This window comes from Camellia sinensis, chromosome 11, assembly GCF_055761805.1.
Source record: "Camellia sinensis isolate YWXY chromosome 11, ASM5576180v1, whole genome shotgun sequence".
NCBI lineage: Eukaryota > Viridiplantae > Streptophyta > Magnoliopsida > Ericales > Theaceae > Camellia > Camellia sinensis.
Window position 1 is genome coordinate 75,646,240 of NC_138971.1, and position 20,001 is coordinate 75,666,240.

General features: G+C 35.8%; 2 protein-coding genes across 10 annotated transcripts in view; one reads left to right on the forward strand and one right to left on the reverse strand.

The window, feature by feature from the left end:
- LOC114256738 (transcription factor BIM2) overlaps positions 1–14,887 on the forward strand; it is a 36,678-nt gene extending 21,791 nt beyond the window's left edge. For 3 of the 9 annotated variants that reach the window (XM_028196413.2, XM_082894165.1, XM_028196415.2), the window contains 2 exons: positions 8,824–8,953; positions 9,305–9,729. In XM_028196413.2, coding sequence (XP_028052214.2) covers positions 8,824–8,953; positions 9,305–9,406 — 232 coding nt within the window. In that variant the 3' untranslated portion in view covers positions 9,407–9,729. Of the gene's footprint in view, positions 1–8,823; positions 8,954–9,304; positions 9,730–9,847; positions 10,421–14,324 lie in introns of those variants that run through there. The other 6 variants (XM_082894163.1, XM_082894166.1, XR_014344141.1 and 3 more) reach the window with 5 other exon arrangements.
- Positions 14,888–15,683: 796 nt separating this feature from the next.
- LOC114256770 (rhamnogalacturonan I rhamnosyltransferase 1-like) lies at positions 15,684–17,260 on the reverse strand. Its single transcript, XM_082895128.1, has 5 exons — positions 16,984–17,260; positions 16,809–16,876; positions 16,583–16,671; positions 16,284–16,449; positions 15,684–15,977 (listed from the first exon to the last, which is right to left on the reverse strand). The coding sequence occupies exons 1-5, from the start codon at positions 17,258–17,260 to the stop codon at positions 15,684–15,686; spliced, it is 894 nt and encodes a 297-aa protein (XP_082751254.1).
- Between the last annotated feature and the right edge of the window lie 2,741 nt (positions 17,261–20,001).

Sequence of the window (20,001 nt, forward strand, 5' to 3'; positions counted from 1 at the left end):
ATCGTGTCTTACATTTTTTGAAATTTTCGATGTTGTCATGTTCATATCGTGTCATGTGTCCATATTTGTGCTTCTTAGATGATAATTACTTTAATTAAAACTATGTTTCATTGAGTTCCACATATGCGATCCTTCATTGATCAATTAGAAGAGGTCCAAATGGGGAAAAACTTTGGTATTGTGGGTTATTTGAGAAAGATTGCAAAAAGAGTGGTTGGGTTGGTAGAGAGAGATTGATGGACAAAGGACGAGAAGAGAGAGAGGAAGGTAAGAAGATGAAGAGGAAGAGGGGTGATCAGGGAGAAGAGGGTGGGAGCTATGGTGGTTGCCAATGGGAGTGGTTAGGGGTTATTGGAGGTGGGGGAATGTGAGGTTGAGGGTGAGAAATAATAGAGAAAATGGAGAAATGAGAGAGAGAAAAGAGTTGAGGTCAATTGTGGGGGTGGGTGGGGAAAGGAGAGATAATGGAGCAACTGAGCTGGGGGCAATAAGCTAGAAGCACAAACACTTTTAAGAAAGCAGTGTGTCCATGCCATTTACTTCAATTAAAACTATGTTCGATTGAGTTCCACATATGGAATCCTTCCTTGATCAATTAGAAGAGGTCCATATGGGGAAAAATTAGTGAGGGGGATTTGGTATTGGTGGTGGTGGCTGACGGTGGTGGGGGGTTGTTTGAGAAAGATGGCAAAAAGAATGGTTAGGTTGGCGTAGAGAGATGGACAAACAAAGGACGAGAAGGGAGAGAGGAAGATAAAGTTGAATTTTAATAAGGTTGAAAATGGAAAAATAATAGAGACAAAAAAGAGAAAAGAAAGAACACAAAGGTTTATAACGTGGTTCGGCCAATATTGGCATACATCCACACACACAAAGCCCTAAAGGGCTACATCCTTCATTCACTCAACTTAATACTCTCAACTTAATACTCTTATTTACGTGGTACACCATATATATAGATTGGGAGATATAATCAAATCCCTTCAGTTAAGGAATTGAAATAAATCGAAGATACAAAAAATCATAATAAGCATAAACCACGGGATCTCCATATATTCTAATATCTTCCATATCTTTGACAATATAACCTTATTTCCAACACTCCCCCTCAAGTTGGAACACGGAATGGTTGAAGTGAAGTATCCAACTTGAACTCGAAAATAGTATGATCATTACAAACAATTACTATGAAGTTGCCAAAAGATAACAACAATCGTAATAACTCCCTCCATTGAACATAGCAAGGAATCAACATCTTGCAACAAAGAAACACATTGAATCAATCATGATGGCAATAAGAGAAACCAATCGAGAGAGAGAAAGCAGCAAGGCCGAAGCAGTGACAAATCACCACAAACAAAAAAGCACAAAAAACGACATCCCACAAAGAATGCTACCGAACATACTAGTAGCCCAAAAAAAAAAAAAAAAAGAACCAAATATGTTTACCGCATTAACACAAGGATCCCAAAAGGGTAGAAAAGTAGGCGAAAAACTCGGCATATCACATAAAAATTCTACCGACCCCACCGGCAGTCCCGAAATAAGCAAAAATCATAAAGTTTGCTTCCACATCAGCAAACTGGTGGTCAACTCAAGGGAGAGAGAGAAAAACACCTTGATAACAAAAAATGTGGAGTGAGAAAGCACTCCATAGAGAAACATGCTTAGGATTCAGTAGGCTCTGATACCAAGTTGAATTTTGTAATAAGGCAATAAGGTTGAATATGGAAAAATAATAGAGACGGAAAAGAGAAAAGAAAGAACACAAAGGTTTAACGTGGTTCGGCCAATATTGGCCTACATTCACACACACAAAGCCCTAAAGGGCTACATCTTTCGTTCACTGAACTTAATACTCTTGTTTACATAATATTCCATATATATAGAGTGGGAACTTAGAAAATATGAGGAAGAAGAACTCCTAACTTAGAAAATATGAGGAAGAAGAAATATATTTCTGTTATATTCAAAACTTCTTATTTTACAAGACCAAATGACACTCCTTATATAGGAGATATTACAAACATCATTATAACCCATTATATGCCACTTACATATTATATATTACCACTATCTACCACTATCATATTATATACATGCCACTATCTACCACCAACACCACTATCATATTCTATACATGCCACTATCTACCACCAACACCACTATCATATTCTATACATGCCACTATCTACCACCAACACCACTATCATATTCTATATGTATTAACACAAATTTCCAGCACTCCCCCTCAAGCTGGTTTGAAGATATCTTCCATAGCCAGCTTGCTAGTCAGCTTATCAAATTGCTTCTTGTGTAGTCCCTTCGTTAGTACATCAGCTAATTGTTCACCTGTTGGAAGGTAGATCATACAGATTATGCCAGCATTGATTTTCTCCTTGATGAAATGTTTATCCACTTCTATATGTTTTGTGCGATCATGTAGAACTGGATTATGAGCTATAGATATAGCTGCTTTGTTGTCACAATAGACCTTCATAGGTGTCGGGTGAGAAAGTTTTAATTCTTCAAGAATTCTTTTAATCCACATTACTTCACAGATTCCATGGGCAACAGCTCTGAACTCTGCTTCTGCACTACTTCTAGCTACCACATTCTGTTTTTTACTCCGCCATGTAACTAGGTTCCCACCTACAAAGGAGCAGTATCCGGATGTTGATCTCCTGTCTGTAACACTTCCTGCCCAGTCTGCATCTGTGTATACTTCAACTTGAAGATGTCCATGTTTCTTGAACAGTAAGCCTCTCCCTGGAGTTCCTTTCAAATATCTTAAGATCTTATAAACGGCCTCAAAGTGCTCTGCCCCTGGTGAGTGCATGAACTGACTTACCATGCTGACTGCAAAGGCAATATCAGGCCGCGTATGAGACAAGTAAATCAATTTCCCGACAAGTCGCTGATATTGTTCCCTCTCTTTGACTTCTTCAGCCTTAGCAGCTTGTAACTTCAAGTTAGGCTCGATCGGAGTCTCCACCATCTTACAACCAAGCATACCTGTTTCTCCAAGGAGATCAAGAACATATTTTCTCTGATTAACGAATATACCTTCCTTGGATCTTGCAAATTCCATTCCGAGGAAATACTTGAGAGCTCCCAGATCCTTAATGTGAAATTCTTTTGCGAGTTTCTCTTTGAGGGCTGCTAACTCTGCTTCATCATTACCAGTTAAAATGATGTCATCAACATAAACAATCAAAATTGCAATTTTACTGTTTTTTGAATGTTTATAAAATATTGTGTGATCTGCTTGACTCTGCGAGAAGCCACAACTGATAACTGCCTTCCCAAAGCGTTCAAACCACGCTCTTGGTGATTGTTTGAGTCCGTATAATGACTTGTTCAATCTGCATACTCTGTCGCTTCCAAGTCTCTGCTCAAATCCCGGCGGTAGGCTCATGAACACCTCCTCTTCAAGATCACCATTGAGAAATGCATTCTTAATGTCAAGTTGATGTAGAGGCCAATCTGAATTTACTGCAAGAGATAACAGTACTCTGATGGAATTTATTTTAGCAACAGGAGCAAACGTCTCCTGATAGTCGATCCCATAAGTTTGAGTGAAGCCTTTAGCCACCAGTCTCGCCTTGTATCTCTCAACGCTTCCATCTGCGTTACATTTTATCGTAAACACCCATTTACACCCAACTGTTTTCTTGTCTTTGGGTAGATCAACTATCTCCCAAGTACCACTTCTCCTTAAAGCATTCATCTCCTCCATGACTGCTAATTTCCAATTCGGATCATCCAATGCTTCCTGTATATTTCTTGGAACAAACAAGTGTGAAATCCTAGATGTGAAAGCTCTATGGTTTTTAGACAGTCTTTGATAGGAGAGGTAATTTGCAATAGGATGTTTAATGCAATTTCGGACACCTTTCCTAATTGCTATAGGAACATCAAGGTCGGAAATAGAAGGAATAGGATTACCTAAAATTTCGATGCCAGAACTCGGGTGGACATTCGGGTCATTAGGATGGACATTCAGGTCATTATTCTTCAGATGAAATCGCTTCCTAGTATAAACCTGAAGCTCAGGATTTAGATCATTTTGTAGTACTTCTCCCCCTAAACAAGAATCTTCTTGACTAGGCACCATAGAACTTGGTTCTCCTAAGTGATCATTATCAGACAGATGTGGTTTTTGTGTAGGATAAATGACATTGGGGAGCGGGATAGAAATATCCCAAAAACGGTCTTCTACTCCACTTGTCTCCCCCTGAAGAGAAGTGTTGGGGAAATAGGATTTTGTTTCCACAAATGACACATCCATACTCACATGAAATTTCTTGGTTTGAGGATCGAAACACTTATACCCCTTTTTGTTTGAGGAATAACCCAAAAAAACACATTTTATAGCACGGGGGTCAAGTTTTGAACGAAATTGACTAGGAACATGAACATAGGCAGTACATCCAAAAACTTTGGCGGGTAAATTAGAAAACAACCTCGTGTCAGGAAAAAAAGCTTTGAGACAATCGAAAGGTGTTTTGTATGTTAACACCTTTGTAGGCATCCTGTTTATCAAATAAGAGGCTGTTAAAATTGCTTCACCCCATAAATATTTAGGAACATGCATGTAAAACATTATAGCACGTGCAACTTCAAGTAGATGTTTATTTTTTCGTTCTGCAATGCCATTTTGTTGAGGGGTATCCCGACATGTAGATTGATGAAAAATTCCCTTTTTTTCCAAAAACTCACCCAACTGCTCATTGAAATATTCTGTTCCATTATCAGAATGTAAAATACCAATTTTGGTTTGAAATTGGTTTTCAATCATATTGTAAAAATTTGTGAATAAATTTTTCACGTCAGATTTTTTATTCATCAAATAAATCCAACATAAGCGGGTATGGTCATCAATAAATGTAACAAACCATCTTTTACCAGAAAGAGTAGTGATTTTAGAAGGGCCCCAAACATCACTATGAATCAAATAAAAAGGTTTGGAAGCCTGGTAAGGTTTTGGCAAATAAGTAGAGCGATGAAATTTTGCAAAAATGCAACTTTCACAATGAAAAGAAGAACAATCAATCCCTTGAAATAATTCTGGAAATAAATGTTTCAGATAAAGAAAACTAGGATGTCCTAGCCTATAGTGCCATAGCATTATTTTTTCTCGAACAGAGATTGAACTAGTACTATTAAAGCTCTGAGCTTTTTTATTACTAACAGGTACTTCATCAAAGTAGTAAAGACCTTCAAGCATCCTAGCACGCCCAATCATCATCCCCGAGTTCTGGTCCTGAAATTCACAATGGGATTCAAAAAATGTAACACAACAATTAGAATCCTTAGATAGTTTACTGACAGACAAAAGGTTACAGGCTAAGTTGGGGACGTGAAGAACAGCATTGAGATTAATTTTCTCAGTTAGTTTAATAAATCCTTTTCCTGCAATAGGTGAAAAACTACCATCGGCTATTCTGATTTTGTCATGACCAGAACAAGGGAAATAGGTATTAAATAAATGGGAAAAACTAGTCATGTGATCGGAGGCACCGGAATCTATGATCCACGGAGAGAAGTTTAGGCAAGAGAAGGCTTTAGGATTTCTACCTGTTTGTGCCAACAAAACACTAGGAGTACCGGATGAGGAGTTGGATTTTATCAGCTTTAAGAGTTGATCAATCTGCTCTTTGTTGAAGGGACCTGAATCGGCTTCATTAGCAGTAGGAAAGCCACGATTCTTCTCTCCTTGTTTGCTGCTTTTCCAGTTGACAGGTTTGCCATGGATCTTCCAACACGTTTCGCGTGTATGGCGAGGCTTGTTGCAAAAATCACACCAGACCCGTGGCTTATCATCAAACCTGCGCTGGTAATTTGCAGCCTTGTTGGCCGCAGCATCGCTAATTAAAGCAGAAATTTCAATTGATTCACCAGTACCTTTTTTCTTAAGCATGACGCTCCTTCGGCTCTCTTCCCTTCTGACTTCGGCAAATACTTCGCCAATGGATGGGAGAGGAGGTCTGCCAATAATTCTTCCTCGCACTTCATCGAACTCAATGTTGAGGCCGGCAAGAAACTTGTAAATACGGCTGTCTTCCACAGTTTTCTTGTGGTGGTTGCAGTCGTCAACCGATTTCCATTCGTATGTGTTGAAGATGTCAAGATCCTGCCACAACCTTTTCAACGAATTGAAATATTTGGTGACGGAATCATCTCCTTGACGAATCTCTCCCAACTTCAAAGTTAATTCGAAAACTTGAGATTGATTTCCTAGGTCAGAATACATCTGACTAACATTATCCCACAATTCTTGTGCAGTAGGATAGCACATGTAATTAGAGCTTATATCCTCCTCCATAGAATTGACCAACCATGTCATAACCATGGAGTTTTCAGCGTCCCAACTGTCGAACAGCGGATCATTAACAGCAGGAGCCTTCTTGTCACCAGTGATGTAACCGATCTTTCCTTGCCCACGGATATACATCCGGACAGATTGTGACCAGCGGAGAAAATTATCACCATTTAGGCGGATGGTGGTGATTTGGACAGAGTGAGAGTTGGACGTTTTCACCGGAATGGCAGCGGCAGGGGTTGAAGTGGTTTCGGACGTGACTTCCGACATGGCTATGACGGTTTTAGGGCTGCTGCGTTTTTTGTTGCTCTGATACCAACTTAGAAAATATGAGGAAGAAGAACTCCTAACTTAGAAAATATGAGGAAGAAGAAATATATTTCTGTTATATTCAAAACTTCTTATTTTACAAGACCAAATGACACTCCTTATATAGGAGATATTACAAACATCATTATAACCCATTATATGCCACTTACATATTATATATTACCACTATCTACCACTATCATATTATATACATGCCACTATCTACCACCAACACCACTATCATATTCTATACATGCCACTATCTACCACCAACACCACTATCATATTCTATACATGCCACTATCTACCACCAACACCACTATCATATTCTATATGTATTAACACAAATTTCCAGCAAAATGCAATCAAATTCCTTCAGTTAAGGAATTGAAATAAATTAAAGGTACAAAAAATCATAATAAGTATAAATCATGGGATCTCCATATATTCTAATATCTTCCATATCTTCTGATATCTTTGACAATATAATCTTATTTCCAACAAGAAAATGAAGAGGAAGAGGAAAAGGAAGAGGGGTGATCAGGGAGGAAAGGGTGGGGGCTGTGGCGGTTGCCAATGGGAGCGGGGGTGGGGGTTATCGGAGATGGGAATGTGAGGTTGAAGGGGAGAAATGAGAGAGAAAAGAGTTGAGGTCAGTTGTGGGGGTGGGGGTGGGGGTGGGGGTGGGTGTGGAAGGGAGAGATGATGGAGCAATTGAGGTGTGGGCTATAAGCTAAGAAGCATAGACACTTCTGAGAAAGTAGCGTGCCCACATCAACCATGTGTCGGACACGTCCCAACACGTGTTGGACACTCATCCAAATGTATTCTCTTTTTGTTTTGTTTTGTTTTGTTTTGTTTTGTTTTTGTTTTTTGTTTTTTTAACGATCCGAACATGTTTCGAAAACTAGGTGACACACATGTCCATCGCTTGGACATAGATAACTAATTGTAAGTTTGAACAAAATAATTTGGTATATAATGATAAAAGAAAAATAATATAGATTTATAATAATTAGTGTTATTTTACATTTCTGTATTATATTTGAATGATATATTCATAAATATATGATAAATTATATTATAGAAAACTATATATGATGTGTATCCCCACTTGTCGCGTACTGCATTTAAAAAAAAATTATCTTGTTCGTGTTGTGTCGCTTGCCAGGGTTTGTACTTTGTAGATAGTAAGGTAATTTTATATTTTTTGTTAAACATAGGCGGAGAGGTCAGTATAATTTCAAAAATGTCAAGAAGGAATCTGTATTGGTCACTAATCTCAAAGGAGGTCAAGGCAATTTACCTTTTTATTTTTTATTTTGTCATATCGCTAGGTTGTTTGCTTCTACTAATTATAGTTTTTGGATGATCCATGACATCCATTAGCCTAATAGAAAAAGGAAGATCATTTGTTATCTTAGCTACACTGGTTGGAAATTTTTTGTCTAAGGGGTTGCACAGTTTGGGGTTGGAGCTTAGGTACAAAATGGTGTATCTGCCCCTAGCAAATGGGTAGTCAGCCATCTGAGCTATCAAAGTCATGAAATTGTTTAGGTCAACGTCCCGTTTGTTTTCATTCTAATCTGTTCAATACATTGTGAAAGCTTGTCAAGATCATCTCCCTTTTGACATCCATCAGTTTATTTTTTCTCTTATGCAGTGTTGGTTTAGAAATTGTGGAACTTTTGTGAAAGGATGGGTATTACTATCACTGGATCCTAAAAGTACGAGCAGTATCAATCTGTAACACGTTGTTGTTGTTGTTGTTTTCAGTATGTGTGTGTGTGTGTGTGTGTATAACATTGTACTGATGTCTGTTTTTTGGGTAATAGAACAGTGGCTTCATGACTAAAGAAGGTTCATGTATGTTATTCATCTGAAAGTGTAATAACACAGTCAACTAACTTACGGATGGTGTATAGAGGGAGGCTGTTTTTTTATTATTTTATTTTTAAGTTGTTTTAAAGTACAAACAGATGTTTTCAAATTTGTGGCATTTATCCATATTTTGAAACACAAGCCCCAATCCTAATCAGATTTCATCTCATTTAAAAAAATGTAAAGATCTGTCTAATACTTTCAAACCAGGAGAATGTTGAATAGCAGCATTTTTATCCAATGCTCATGGTAGGGTTTCATGCTAGTTTTGTAAACTGGTGACTAACGGGAGATTTGCTGTTAAATAGGTTACTAAATAATCTGACACAAGCACTGCAGAGTGCGGGTGTTGATCTGTCCCAGGCCACTGTCTCAGTGCAGATTGAACTAGGGAAGCGAGCAAATAGAGGAGTGACATCTGGTGTGCCCATTGCTAAGGTAAAGGTATTTCATTCCTGTTCCCAGCATTAGGGGTTGCACAGATAGATGTGCTTGATTTGACCATTAAAAATAGAATTTCATTTCAATTATTGGACTAGACTGTATATGTTTCATCATCACCACCTTGCACTTGATCCCCATTCTTTTTGCTTCTCATAGTTCTTCGGATAGTACAACAGAACATATTTTCAAGTGATAGGGATTGTAATATTTTTGTGCAACTCGCATATTCTTTTATTTTGCCTCTGGCTTGTAAACAATTAAGTGGAGTTTTGTAATTTCATACTTCAGATATCTCTCTCTCTCATTTTGATTGGTGTGTATAATTATCATGTTGTTTCTATCCAGGATCCTGAGAATACCCCTTCTTCCCATCAACCGTTTGGACATTTTAGGGATGCAAGCAATGGTGAAGACCTAGATCAAGCACAAAAGAGGCTGAAGATATAAACTAGTATGGTGCTTCCTCGAATCTTCATTTACATTTTACACTCATTTACATGTCATCTCCTGGTTTATGAATTCATCACGTGTACATGCCGTGTTTTCTCTTCTGTTTTTTTTTTTCTTTTTTTTCTTTTTCCCCTCAGTTTTTTGGGTTTTGTGTACACTATCATAGGTTCCTTTATTTTTTGTTTGGTAGATAGCATTCCCTCTGATTCCCTTAAATTAGAAGTAATTGAAGAAATGTCTCTGATAAACATTCCCTCTGTTGATTGTATTCATATAAATGTTTCTATGTGCTTTATATTCAAAACCTGTTCTATTTGATATCTAGTTGTGTTGCATAAACATTCTATACGAGTATTTTACTTTCTAAGTGCATGTAAGAAGTATATTCTGTTGGATGAAAGTATCTGAATCTGGGGATGTAATTGTTGATTGGAATAGGCACATTACTTAAAGATGATTCATGTTAAATCTAGATGCGAAACAGAAAGAGAAGTTTTCTCCAGCTTTGGGGAAGTTTTCTCCAGCTGCTGCCGTATTGAGCATTCCCCCACCCCCACATACTTAAGCAACAATGGAGACTCTGCATTTTTGCTAAACAGGGTTTGTTTTTCCTTTATGATTATTTATTTTCTTTTCGGTAATTATTGCATGGACATCTCTCTCTCTCTCTCGCTCTCTCTCTCACACACACACACACGTGCGCGCGCGCACACACCTGACAACATTTGAATCTTTAAATCTTTTTGTAGGTAGGGTAGCCTGGGCTGGGTTAGGGATGGGCTGGCACTATATAGTAGGTCTAAAGTCTGGTTTTGCTCAACATTGGGCTTAATTTTGTTACCTTAAGCCTGGCCCAAAAAATCTTCTAAATTCAAAGCTTGCCTACTTAATTTTGTAATATGTTCATTTAATAATATCACTATGAATATAATATCTCAGTTTGTTGCCACTTTCACATCATTTTGGACATAAATGCAAGATAAAAAAATAAAAATAAAAAATTTGGTGGTATATTATTTTTCCTTTCAAATGTAATGTTTGTTGGGAAATTTATCTTCAGTCATCTTGAAGAGACAGGGGTTTAAAAGCAATTATCTGTTGTGTGCTCATTATTTGTTGTGATTGAATCACCTTGCTTATTTTTGTGATTGAATGGCTCAGACATGCTGGTACAAGAATGACACAGAGATTAAACCATATTGAGAAAACAATATCTTCCTGTAAATAAATACATAAATATGTGATAGGAAAATGTTTGGTAGCTCAAAATTTTGTGGCTCAAATGGCTCAAATCCCTCAAAACGACGTCGCTTTACACTCATTTACACTCAAAACGACGTCGTTTTGAGGGATTTGAGCCATTTGAGCCACAAAATTTTGAGCTACCTAGCATTGTTGTAAATGATAAGGTGGAGATCCAAACCAAATTGAAACAAAAATGGATTTTTTTTATAATAGTAGGTTGATAGGTAGAAGAAATCTTCCCACAAAATTAAGCCAAAGTGAATCCATAGGCTATACTGTTAAAGCAAGATTTCTATATGGTATACAGTAATTTGCAAATAATAATAATAATAATAATAATAATGTACATAGAAGTGCATAGAATGCAGTATTATCTTGGTGGAGTGTGAGATGAATGCATCACTTTCTGTGTTTGTATATTTTTTCATTAGGGTGTCTGTACTCACTTCTTTCAATATTCTGTCAAGGGTTTCATTATTATGTGTTCTTACTGCTTGATATAAAAATATTATAATAATTTTTATAAAAAAAATCCTTTGGTCCTCTGAAAATTTGTTTGGTTTGTTCTCTCTCTCTGTGGTTCTTTCATTATATCTTTCCTCAAGTCCTCTTCTTGTCAAAACAAGGAAATAAATAATATAACTACAAAAACATCATTTTACATGCATGTTTTAGAAAAAGGTATTTCCATTCCTTTGGCCCTTATAAGTCTTCTTGTTAAAAAACTTATGCTATGAAAGTTGATTTTTTTTTTTTTTTTTATAATAAATTCCTTTTCGTGACCTGTGTTGTGTAAAGAACACCTATTTTGTATCAACATCGCTTGATAAGTTCCTTATTGCTTTCAAATATTCTAATATGATTGATTAAAAGCTATATGAAGATATGAAAATTGATTGATTAAAAGCTACAAAGAGCATGCCTTTGCTGTGCTTGTAATAGGTATTTCCATCTATATGAGGGTAGCTTTGTTTTTTTTTACTTACCCAAAAAAAATAAAAAAGCTACAAAGAGCATGCCTTTGTTGTGCTTGTAATAGGTATTTCCATCTATATGAGGGGGTTTGAAAACGTTGCTGGAAAAGTCGAAACCGCCAGAAAAGTTGCCAGAATCTTCCAAGGCTCGCCAGAAAATTTAAATGTCGGTGGAAATTTCGAGTCTCCTAGACATAAGTGGCGAGGTTAAGATTCTTCAATGATCACAACTTGTTGCAATATCTAAGAGAGAGAGAAAATATTGTATTATGTGTATATTCAAATAAAATTTAAAAAAAAATAAAATATTGATAGATTTGAGGTAAATAAATTGCAAAGTCCAGATGAGAGTACAAGGGCGTTTGAGATAAATCAGAAGCTGGAGCTAATATCGGGATACAATTTATGATCATGTCGGACCGTTGTAGAAAAAGAACGGGTGTTGAACTAGCAAACGTGACACACACGTAGCTTATGACGTAGTGTTAAACAGTGATGGCAACAAATAAAGAAGTGCGCTAGAGGACGTCTTGGAAAGGAATAAAAAATGCGCCTAGGGGCCCACTTAGGTGGTGCACCAAGGGGGCGACTTAGGTAGTATGCCAAAGGGACGGCTTAAGAAGGTTTGCATGCACCAATGGGACGGCTTGGATGGTTTGCCTGGTGCATAACCATGCTTACCATAATGTAGGTGTAATACCTCCCTCCCCCCCCCTCCCTCAAAAAAAAAAAAAAACCTATTTGAAGTTGAAGCAAAGGAAAAGACATAATGGAGCAGAAAATATATTTTTTTTCATAGTTTATAAACAAGATTTTTTTTTTATTTTTATTATGAAAAAAAAAATAATAAATCAGATGGGTTGGTGGAAGCAAGCCCATGTAATGATGAGAATAATAAATAAATAAATAAATGTGTAAAATAATGAAAGTGGAGAACAAAGCTTATGTAATAAAGTAAAGAGGAAACTAGAAAATTAGTAGTTATGTTGGTTTTGCCGTTGAAGCTAATGAAGAAAAAATAATAAAACATGTAGTATGATATTGAGATGGTGATGGGTTTGTGGGCAGCACTATGAGATGGCGGCGATGGCCGTAGTTGGGAGATGCAGCGGAACTTTGGTCGGTGATGGAAGAACATAAAGAAACCAGTGGACAAATGAGATCATCACGAAATGATACTAAAAGAAAAATATAGCAGTAGATTGAGTTGAGGTCCGGCGGGTGGCCAGGGCAAAGCTGTCACCTGCCAATGAAACGAAATTACTAGATATTTAATCTAACTCTGATACCATGTTAAAATATCTAAGAGAAAGAGAGAAAACGAATATTATATTATGTGTATACAAGACTTCTTTATATAGAAAGAGAGAAATGTAAGTACGGTAATGAATATAATATGATATATATGATAGATAGAATATATAGTTATTATATTTAACACAACTAATAGAAACTCACATAGAAAAGAGATGATGGAAAGAAAGGTTGGGTAAAGAAGGCGGCAAAGAAGCTAGAGAGAGATAATCATAGCAAACTCTCATAAATCTCATTTTCACTCTTAAGGAAGAAAGATGAGAACTCCCAATGACTCTCTCTCTCTCTCTCTCTCTCAAATTCCTCTTCCTTAAAGCTATGAGGAGTGCTTTATATATAGGCAACTCAAGTGGTGGAGTCTCATGTGCAAGGCACATAGGGGAAATATTCTCTCTAACTACTTTGTCCAAGTAGGTGACCTCTCCGAGGATGAGAAAAGTCCCGAAGATGAGATCAACCCCTCAACGAATCCCTTTTCTTAGTCATACCGAACCAATGCTCCCCAACTATCCCAAATGGTCGAGGTAGTCCTAGAGGCCCCCCTGCCGCTAATATTGTCTAGTCTCATGAGCCCCTCAAGGTCATGCCACCTCAAACCGGGTATAGGCTAAATTGATTGATAAGTGAATTCATCTCTACCCACTGTCTTTGGGATTCTAGCCCTTTGTTCAGGCTCTAACGCACTCATATTTCTAGAGGGTTGATCCCAGAATGCTCCAAGTTCGCAAAAAGGAGCGGTCTGTAGGTTGCAATCAAATCCGTTTGGAACCTGAATGCATCGGATCTCTAAGCTTGCTCAATGCCCTTTTGAGTACGGGCCCGATTAAGTCTCTAGATTTGTGGATCCAAACCCTTTCAAGGCTTAGAGCAATCTGGCCCGTTTGATGGTAATAAATCCGAACTCACTAGTTTTGGACTTTTTGATTAGGCCTAATTAATTTAATGGGCTCAAACTAAACCCCTCTTACACTATCTACCATGCTTTTTGCATCAACCCCATTAATGGAACCTTGTGCTAGTAGTTTGATTCTCAATTATTCTGAGCTAACTTTTCTTTTCTTTTGTTATTATTATTATTATTATTATTATTATTATTATTATTATTTAAATAATCAGTTGAATTTGAATTTGGATTCTAGAGTTTCCTCTACAATAGCTTCCACATATATTGTTTATAAGAACAAACTTACTTGACTAGAATTAAGGACAAAAGTATTAAATTTGTAATATATTTCTGAAAAGGCATATTGTTCCTTTTTTCTGGTGTTTGTTTTTAAACTTGGAAAACATTTTATTGCTATGTAAATAGACATAAATTGGGCAATCCTTGTGTGTTCCAACTATGAATACGTATAGAATAATTTGCACAATTTTCATTACAGGGTACTCTGTTATTGGCCTGCCTGCATTTTTACATTTTTACATATATATTTATATATATGAAAGTGAATGTAACATGTAAATAAGGTGAATCATCAATGCACATGACAATGACAATGACCATGACATCAAATCTGTGATGGTTTGTTTTAAGTGGAGGGTGAGGGTGAAGGTGGAGCCAAACATTCTTGTGGGTTGGACCAGAAGTAGTCCTCGTCCTTTGGTTTTCCAGGAGTCACGACTCTATCCGCCAGGTTCCCCCACCTGTTTGCATGAGCTTCCTTCATCACAACTGAAAACTCTTCCCACTTTAGTTTTCCTTTGTTGTACTTGTCTGTCAGATTCACCACAACCTTTCTGTTTGGATCCAATGTTTTCTTGAATCCCAGGAACCTGACAATTCAATACAACACATTACACAACACCATATTAGATGGAACAAGTAGATCATTTTCATATGGAAAATGCTATTCCACCAAAATTCATAAACAAATTTTATACCAGAATGATGTGACAGTTTTATTTTGGTAATTAAAGACATCTCAACGGCTTCGTTGTTTTAAAATGATAGGCTCAAAATCCAGTTAAATCATTCTGTATAGATTTTCTGTTTGTATATCACTGCTCTTTTCAAGTAATCCACACACAGGTATATAACTATAATAGGTCAGGCTTCTATGTCTGTGTGTCAAGTGCATTGAACCTGAGAGGCCTGGGGAGAGAAGCCATTTTCTTATTAATAAATTGAAGCATTTCATTTCACTGTAGTAGATACCTTCTATGGCCTTCAACAACTTTTGCCATGTTGCCTCCATATGTTGGGACAAATATATCACTCTCAACCGAAACAATATAATCCAATGCTGCCATTTGAGATGAATGGTTCTGGAAGGGCAATAGCTCTGAGGGTTTAAGTAATGTTTCCTTCTTCACCTGTTTCGCACATCACATAAACCCAAACAAATTTTAATGTCAAAAACTCTCAAACCGTATTAAAAGTCAGATAGATTGTACACAGCTGGTAGCTGTTCTTGAGGCTTGAACTAAAACTTACTAACCAAATTTGGAAAAGCCGCTGCTAGACTCGCCAACCTTGTCTTTCCTCCATATATATCTCCAGCAGCAATATAAATCTGGATGTTTTGATCAATGTCCAGTGCTCGCAATGTCAAAGCCGCTTCCTCCGGAGTCATAGGGCACAGCCCTGCTTTTCTTTTCTTTGTAGAGTTTATAACCTTGTCTTTCCACCATGGATAAGCATACCTGTTAATATTAATATTAAAGAGATACATATTTGTTGCAGATCTACCAATTCCTCCCCCCCCCCCCCCCCCCCCCCCCAAAAAAAAAAAAAAAATATGTCACCTCATTTTTGTCAACTCTTTAACCTCTGTAGCATTGCAACCTTCAGTACAACCAGAGAATGCCAACATGTCCATTTCATATCTAAGGTGAAGAACTAGAAATGGACCCTTTTGCCGTAGAAGGTCAACTATCTTTCTACCCAACTTCTCTATGGCAGGAGTGAATCTTAGGGCTTTGTAATTTGCTCGACACCGTAGCTTCTGAACCTCCAAAGGAAGCCCGTTGTTGGCAAGCCGAGCATCGGTCTTAGTGAGGTGCAAAAGTTCATACTCCTCTATTTGAGAAAGAATCTACACAATAACAAATAGTTATTTGTCAAAATAATAGGACTCTATACACATGCTCGCACCGGCAAAACTCATGCTCAAACCATGGTAAAGTTTTTTACCTCTTGCTACTAAATATCAATAGAAATATTCACAGTTGATTGCAATTGATTATTTTAAACTATTCATGACTGCATCATCCAATTCCTGATAAGTATTGTTTGATACTTTTAATATTATTACACTACAATTGATATTAATTTGTCTCTCAATATTGCTCAAACAAAATATATATATATATATATATATTATTAGAGCTCGAGTACTAACCGTGTTACTATAATAGGACATGTTAGACCAGCTAACTGGTGGCATGGAGTAAAATGTGCCCATCTCCACTATTTTCTTCAGATTTGAAGGCAGCTCTCTCTGTATCTTAACCTTGTCTCTTAAGGACGTGATGAAGTAATCCACGTCGAATATATCCTTGAACTCACTTCCATATCAAGTAAACTACGTGAATGAATCGTTGAGATAAAAATAAAAAGGAAAGCTGGACTAACTCACGAATTAAACCACTCGGATATTATTTCAAATATCAAACAATATTCGATATAATCTAGTTTTACCTGTAATCATTCCAAAAGGAGGTTTTGTCAAGTTCAGGAACTATTAGTGTGACATTTATGTAGCTTGCAATAGCAACCATGTCACAAATCTGTACCAATATGAGGTTTAATTAAGCAAATACATATATGCAACAACAACAACAATGTACAAGATAGCAGGGTAGAGCACCCATATGCTATATTGGAGAGAGAGAGAGAGAGAGAGAGAGAGAGAGTTGTCACTCACTCCGGCTCGCATTTGGTTCAGTCCTCCATTGCTTGAAACCATCAGATATCCATTACTCTTGTAAAGCCCTGAAGGCAATGATAACGTTTAATCAAGGTGCCAAACTTACATATACGCAAGTAAATTATATAAACAACAAAAATTATACTAATAATGGTATATGTAGAGTACTGACTTGCAGATGGAATAGAAGAAGAAGAAGACCAGTGCTGCACCACCCTGAGCCACCTTGTCTGATTCAGTGCTGCTAGCTGCACTGCACAACCCCAAATCAAAACTACCGTCGTTACCCAAATGGCCCACATCTTTATTTGAGCCATTAATCGCGCTCGAGCAGCCATAGAATATTTCAACTTCTCAATTTTGATCTTTCCCAAGTATCTCAAACCCATCTTATCAAAATCTTTCTCGTTTAACGCCTCATCCGTCTCATAATCCTTGCACCCAGCCATCAATAAATTATCTGCACTAACACATGTTCAGAAATTAATATGGCTACAAACCGGGATTTTGTTACTTAAAACTTATATCAAACTATTTTATAAACTTTGAACTTTTTTTTTTTTTGGGTGCTTTTCTTCTGCTCTATAAGTATTGAAAAAGTTAAAAAAAAAACCTTAATTGAAGGAAAGGAAATGCAGAGGAAGAGTTGTGGTGTTTTTGAAGAGACGAGAAACGTGAATAAGAGAAGAGGTTTTCCGGCAGCTACTGCCACCGGAAAGTTGGTGGTGGAGTTGGCTGATACAGATACAGAATGGTGAGGCAATATTGCTGACCTTTTAAAGAGAAGGAGGCGAGGGGTCCATGTGCAAGCCATGGTGTTGAACAAGCCTTCATTATTATTATTGTTATTTTTATTATTTGTTTTCGTAAATAAATTGTGGCAACATCCATTGCTCTACACCATACAAGTAATGTCCACTTCACTACAATGAATTATATTATGCCTTGTAACCTTACATGTTCCACGTATGTTCAAATTACAATAACATGCATGCACACAATTAAATGTATTTCGATTTCTTCAAAATACCTAAAAAAGTTGCGTTGTGAGAAAAATTATTCACAAGTTTACTCAAAATTGAAATTTGTAGACACAATTTATTTTAAATATGACCCACCACAACCTATTAACTTTAAATTACATCCTACACTTCATTTTATAGATAAAATTCTGGTTAAGCTTCCATGCTAATTACAATCAATAAGATTAAGGAGCCTCCCTAATTTATTTGAAAATTTATCAATTACCCACATGGCAACCCACCTCAAAGTGTAGGCTTTTAACGAAAAATAGTGTTTCAATTAATTAGGCTATCAATTTGTTATTAGGGCGAATTACGCTAATAGTTCCTGTAGTTTAAGGTTCATATCACTTTGGTCCCTGACTTTTTAATTGTAACACATTTGATTATTAATTTTGAATCTTGTTTCAAATAAAAACAATTGAAGATATCATTGCTCAATTTCAAGGGCAAAGTTAACAATTTGATAAAATATAAACTAATTTAATAAAAATAAATGTCAAAAAAATATTTTTGAATTTTTAAAAATAATTTCTACCCACCAAAGATAAAATTATGTAAAATTGATCAATCTTTTAGACATTTATTTATTTATTTATTTTACCAAATTAATTTTTATTATATGTTTGGATGATGATCATGTAATGGGTGGTTATTAGACTTTTAATATGTAATCAATATATTCAGGGGTTGTTTGGGATGACCTAAATAAGTGTACTTTTTGTCTTTTAACGAAAAGATGTGCAGAAAAATAGAGAGATGATGTAATGGAAAAAAGATAAAAAGATAAAAAGTGTGTACTTATTTTGGGTTGCCAAACTTGACCTTAATATATGAAATATTTTAGTTTTGAATTTTTTGATTTAATGGATAGGTTTAATATAGAATCATAGGGAGTGATTCGTATTTTAATCAAATCTTAAGAAGTATATTTATAATTTACCTGAATAAAAACAACCTCCACATTGAGGTGGGCAGTTGGATTTTTGGGAGTTTCCCTAAACTAGTTGGAATTCAACTAGAATTATTGTCCACGGATTTCAATTATGGGTAAAATTGTGAATAATTTTGTTTTGGGTATGTAACACAACTAACCTTTAACTATCTTTTGCAAATTTAAAAGAGTGGATCCTACACGACAATAAACAAAAGTTTTAGAAACTAAATTTTTCTCCAAAAGTATTTAAAAAAAATTATAAAAAATATTTGAGGATCAATTTCTGTTATTGCAAGAATAGTTGTTAAAAGTCATTCAGAAAAGTAAAGAAAAAAATGGCTTTTTGTAAAAAAAATTTGAAAACACCATTAATAAATGCACTTTTAAAGAAAAAATAATTTGATTCCGAAAAGATTAATTGTTTGAAACAAAAACATTGGTCAAAAATAATAGTAATTCATCATTAAATATTTAATTTCATCACTAAAGATATAATAATGACACCTATAATAAAAATATTTTATCTCTAAAAATTAATTCAGTCTCTAAAATATTATTATTATTTTTTTTATTTTTTATTTTTTTTTTTTTTGAACGGAGTCTCTAAAATATTAATTTGTTGTTTATATTCTCATCAAATTAGTTAAGCGGGTCTTATTGCTTAGGATCATCAGATTCATATGCAAATGTAAAATTTGTATCCATTTATTCTTCCTACATATTATTTTTTAGAAAATTTACCCATAAGTCCTAGTTTCTAAAAAGTTGAACCATTTAGTCCTAAAAGTTTTCTTATACTCCATTTAGTCCCATTTGCACATCAATCTAATGTTTGAAACATTAATCTGATGTTCGAAATCTATTGTTCGAAACATTAATCTGATGTTCGAAATCTAATGTTCGAAACATTAATACGATGTTTGAAACATTGTAATGGGACCAGCTAACTGTACTAACACATTAATACGATGTTCGAAATCTAATGTTTGAAACATTAATACGATGTTCGAAACATTAACCTTGCACCCAGCCATCAGTAAATTATCTGTACTAACACATGTTCAAAAATTAATATGGCTATTTTATGAACTTTTTTTCTTTTGGGTGCTTTTCTTCTCCTCTACATGTATTGAAAAAGTTTAAAAAAAAAAAAAACCTTAATTGAAGGAAAGGAAATGCAGAAGAAAGAGTTGTGGTGTTTTTGAAGAGACGAGAAACGTGAATAAGAGAA

Coding starts and splice junctions, on each gene's coding strand:
- LOC114256770 (XM_082895128.1), bottom strand. CDS start 17,260: ATGGCTGGGTGCAAGGATTATGAGACGGATGAGGCGTTAAACGAGAAA. Junction 16,672..16,808: donor TGAACCAAATGCGAGCCGGA/GTGAGTGACAAC, acceptor ATATTGGTACAG/ATTTGTGACATGGTTGCTAT. Junction 15,978..16,283: donor TGTCCTATTATAGTAACACG/GTTAGTACTCGA, acceptor GTTATTGTGTAG/ATTCTTTCTCAAATAGAGGA.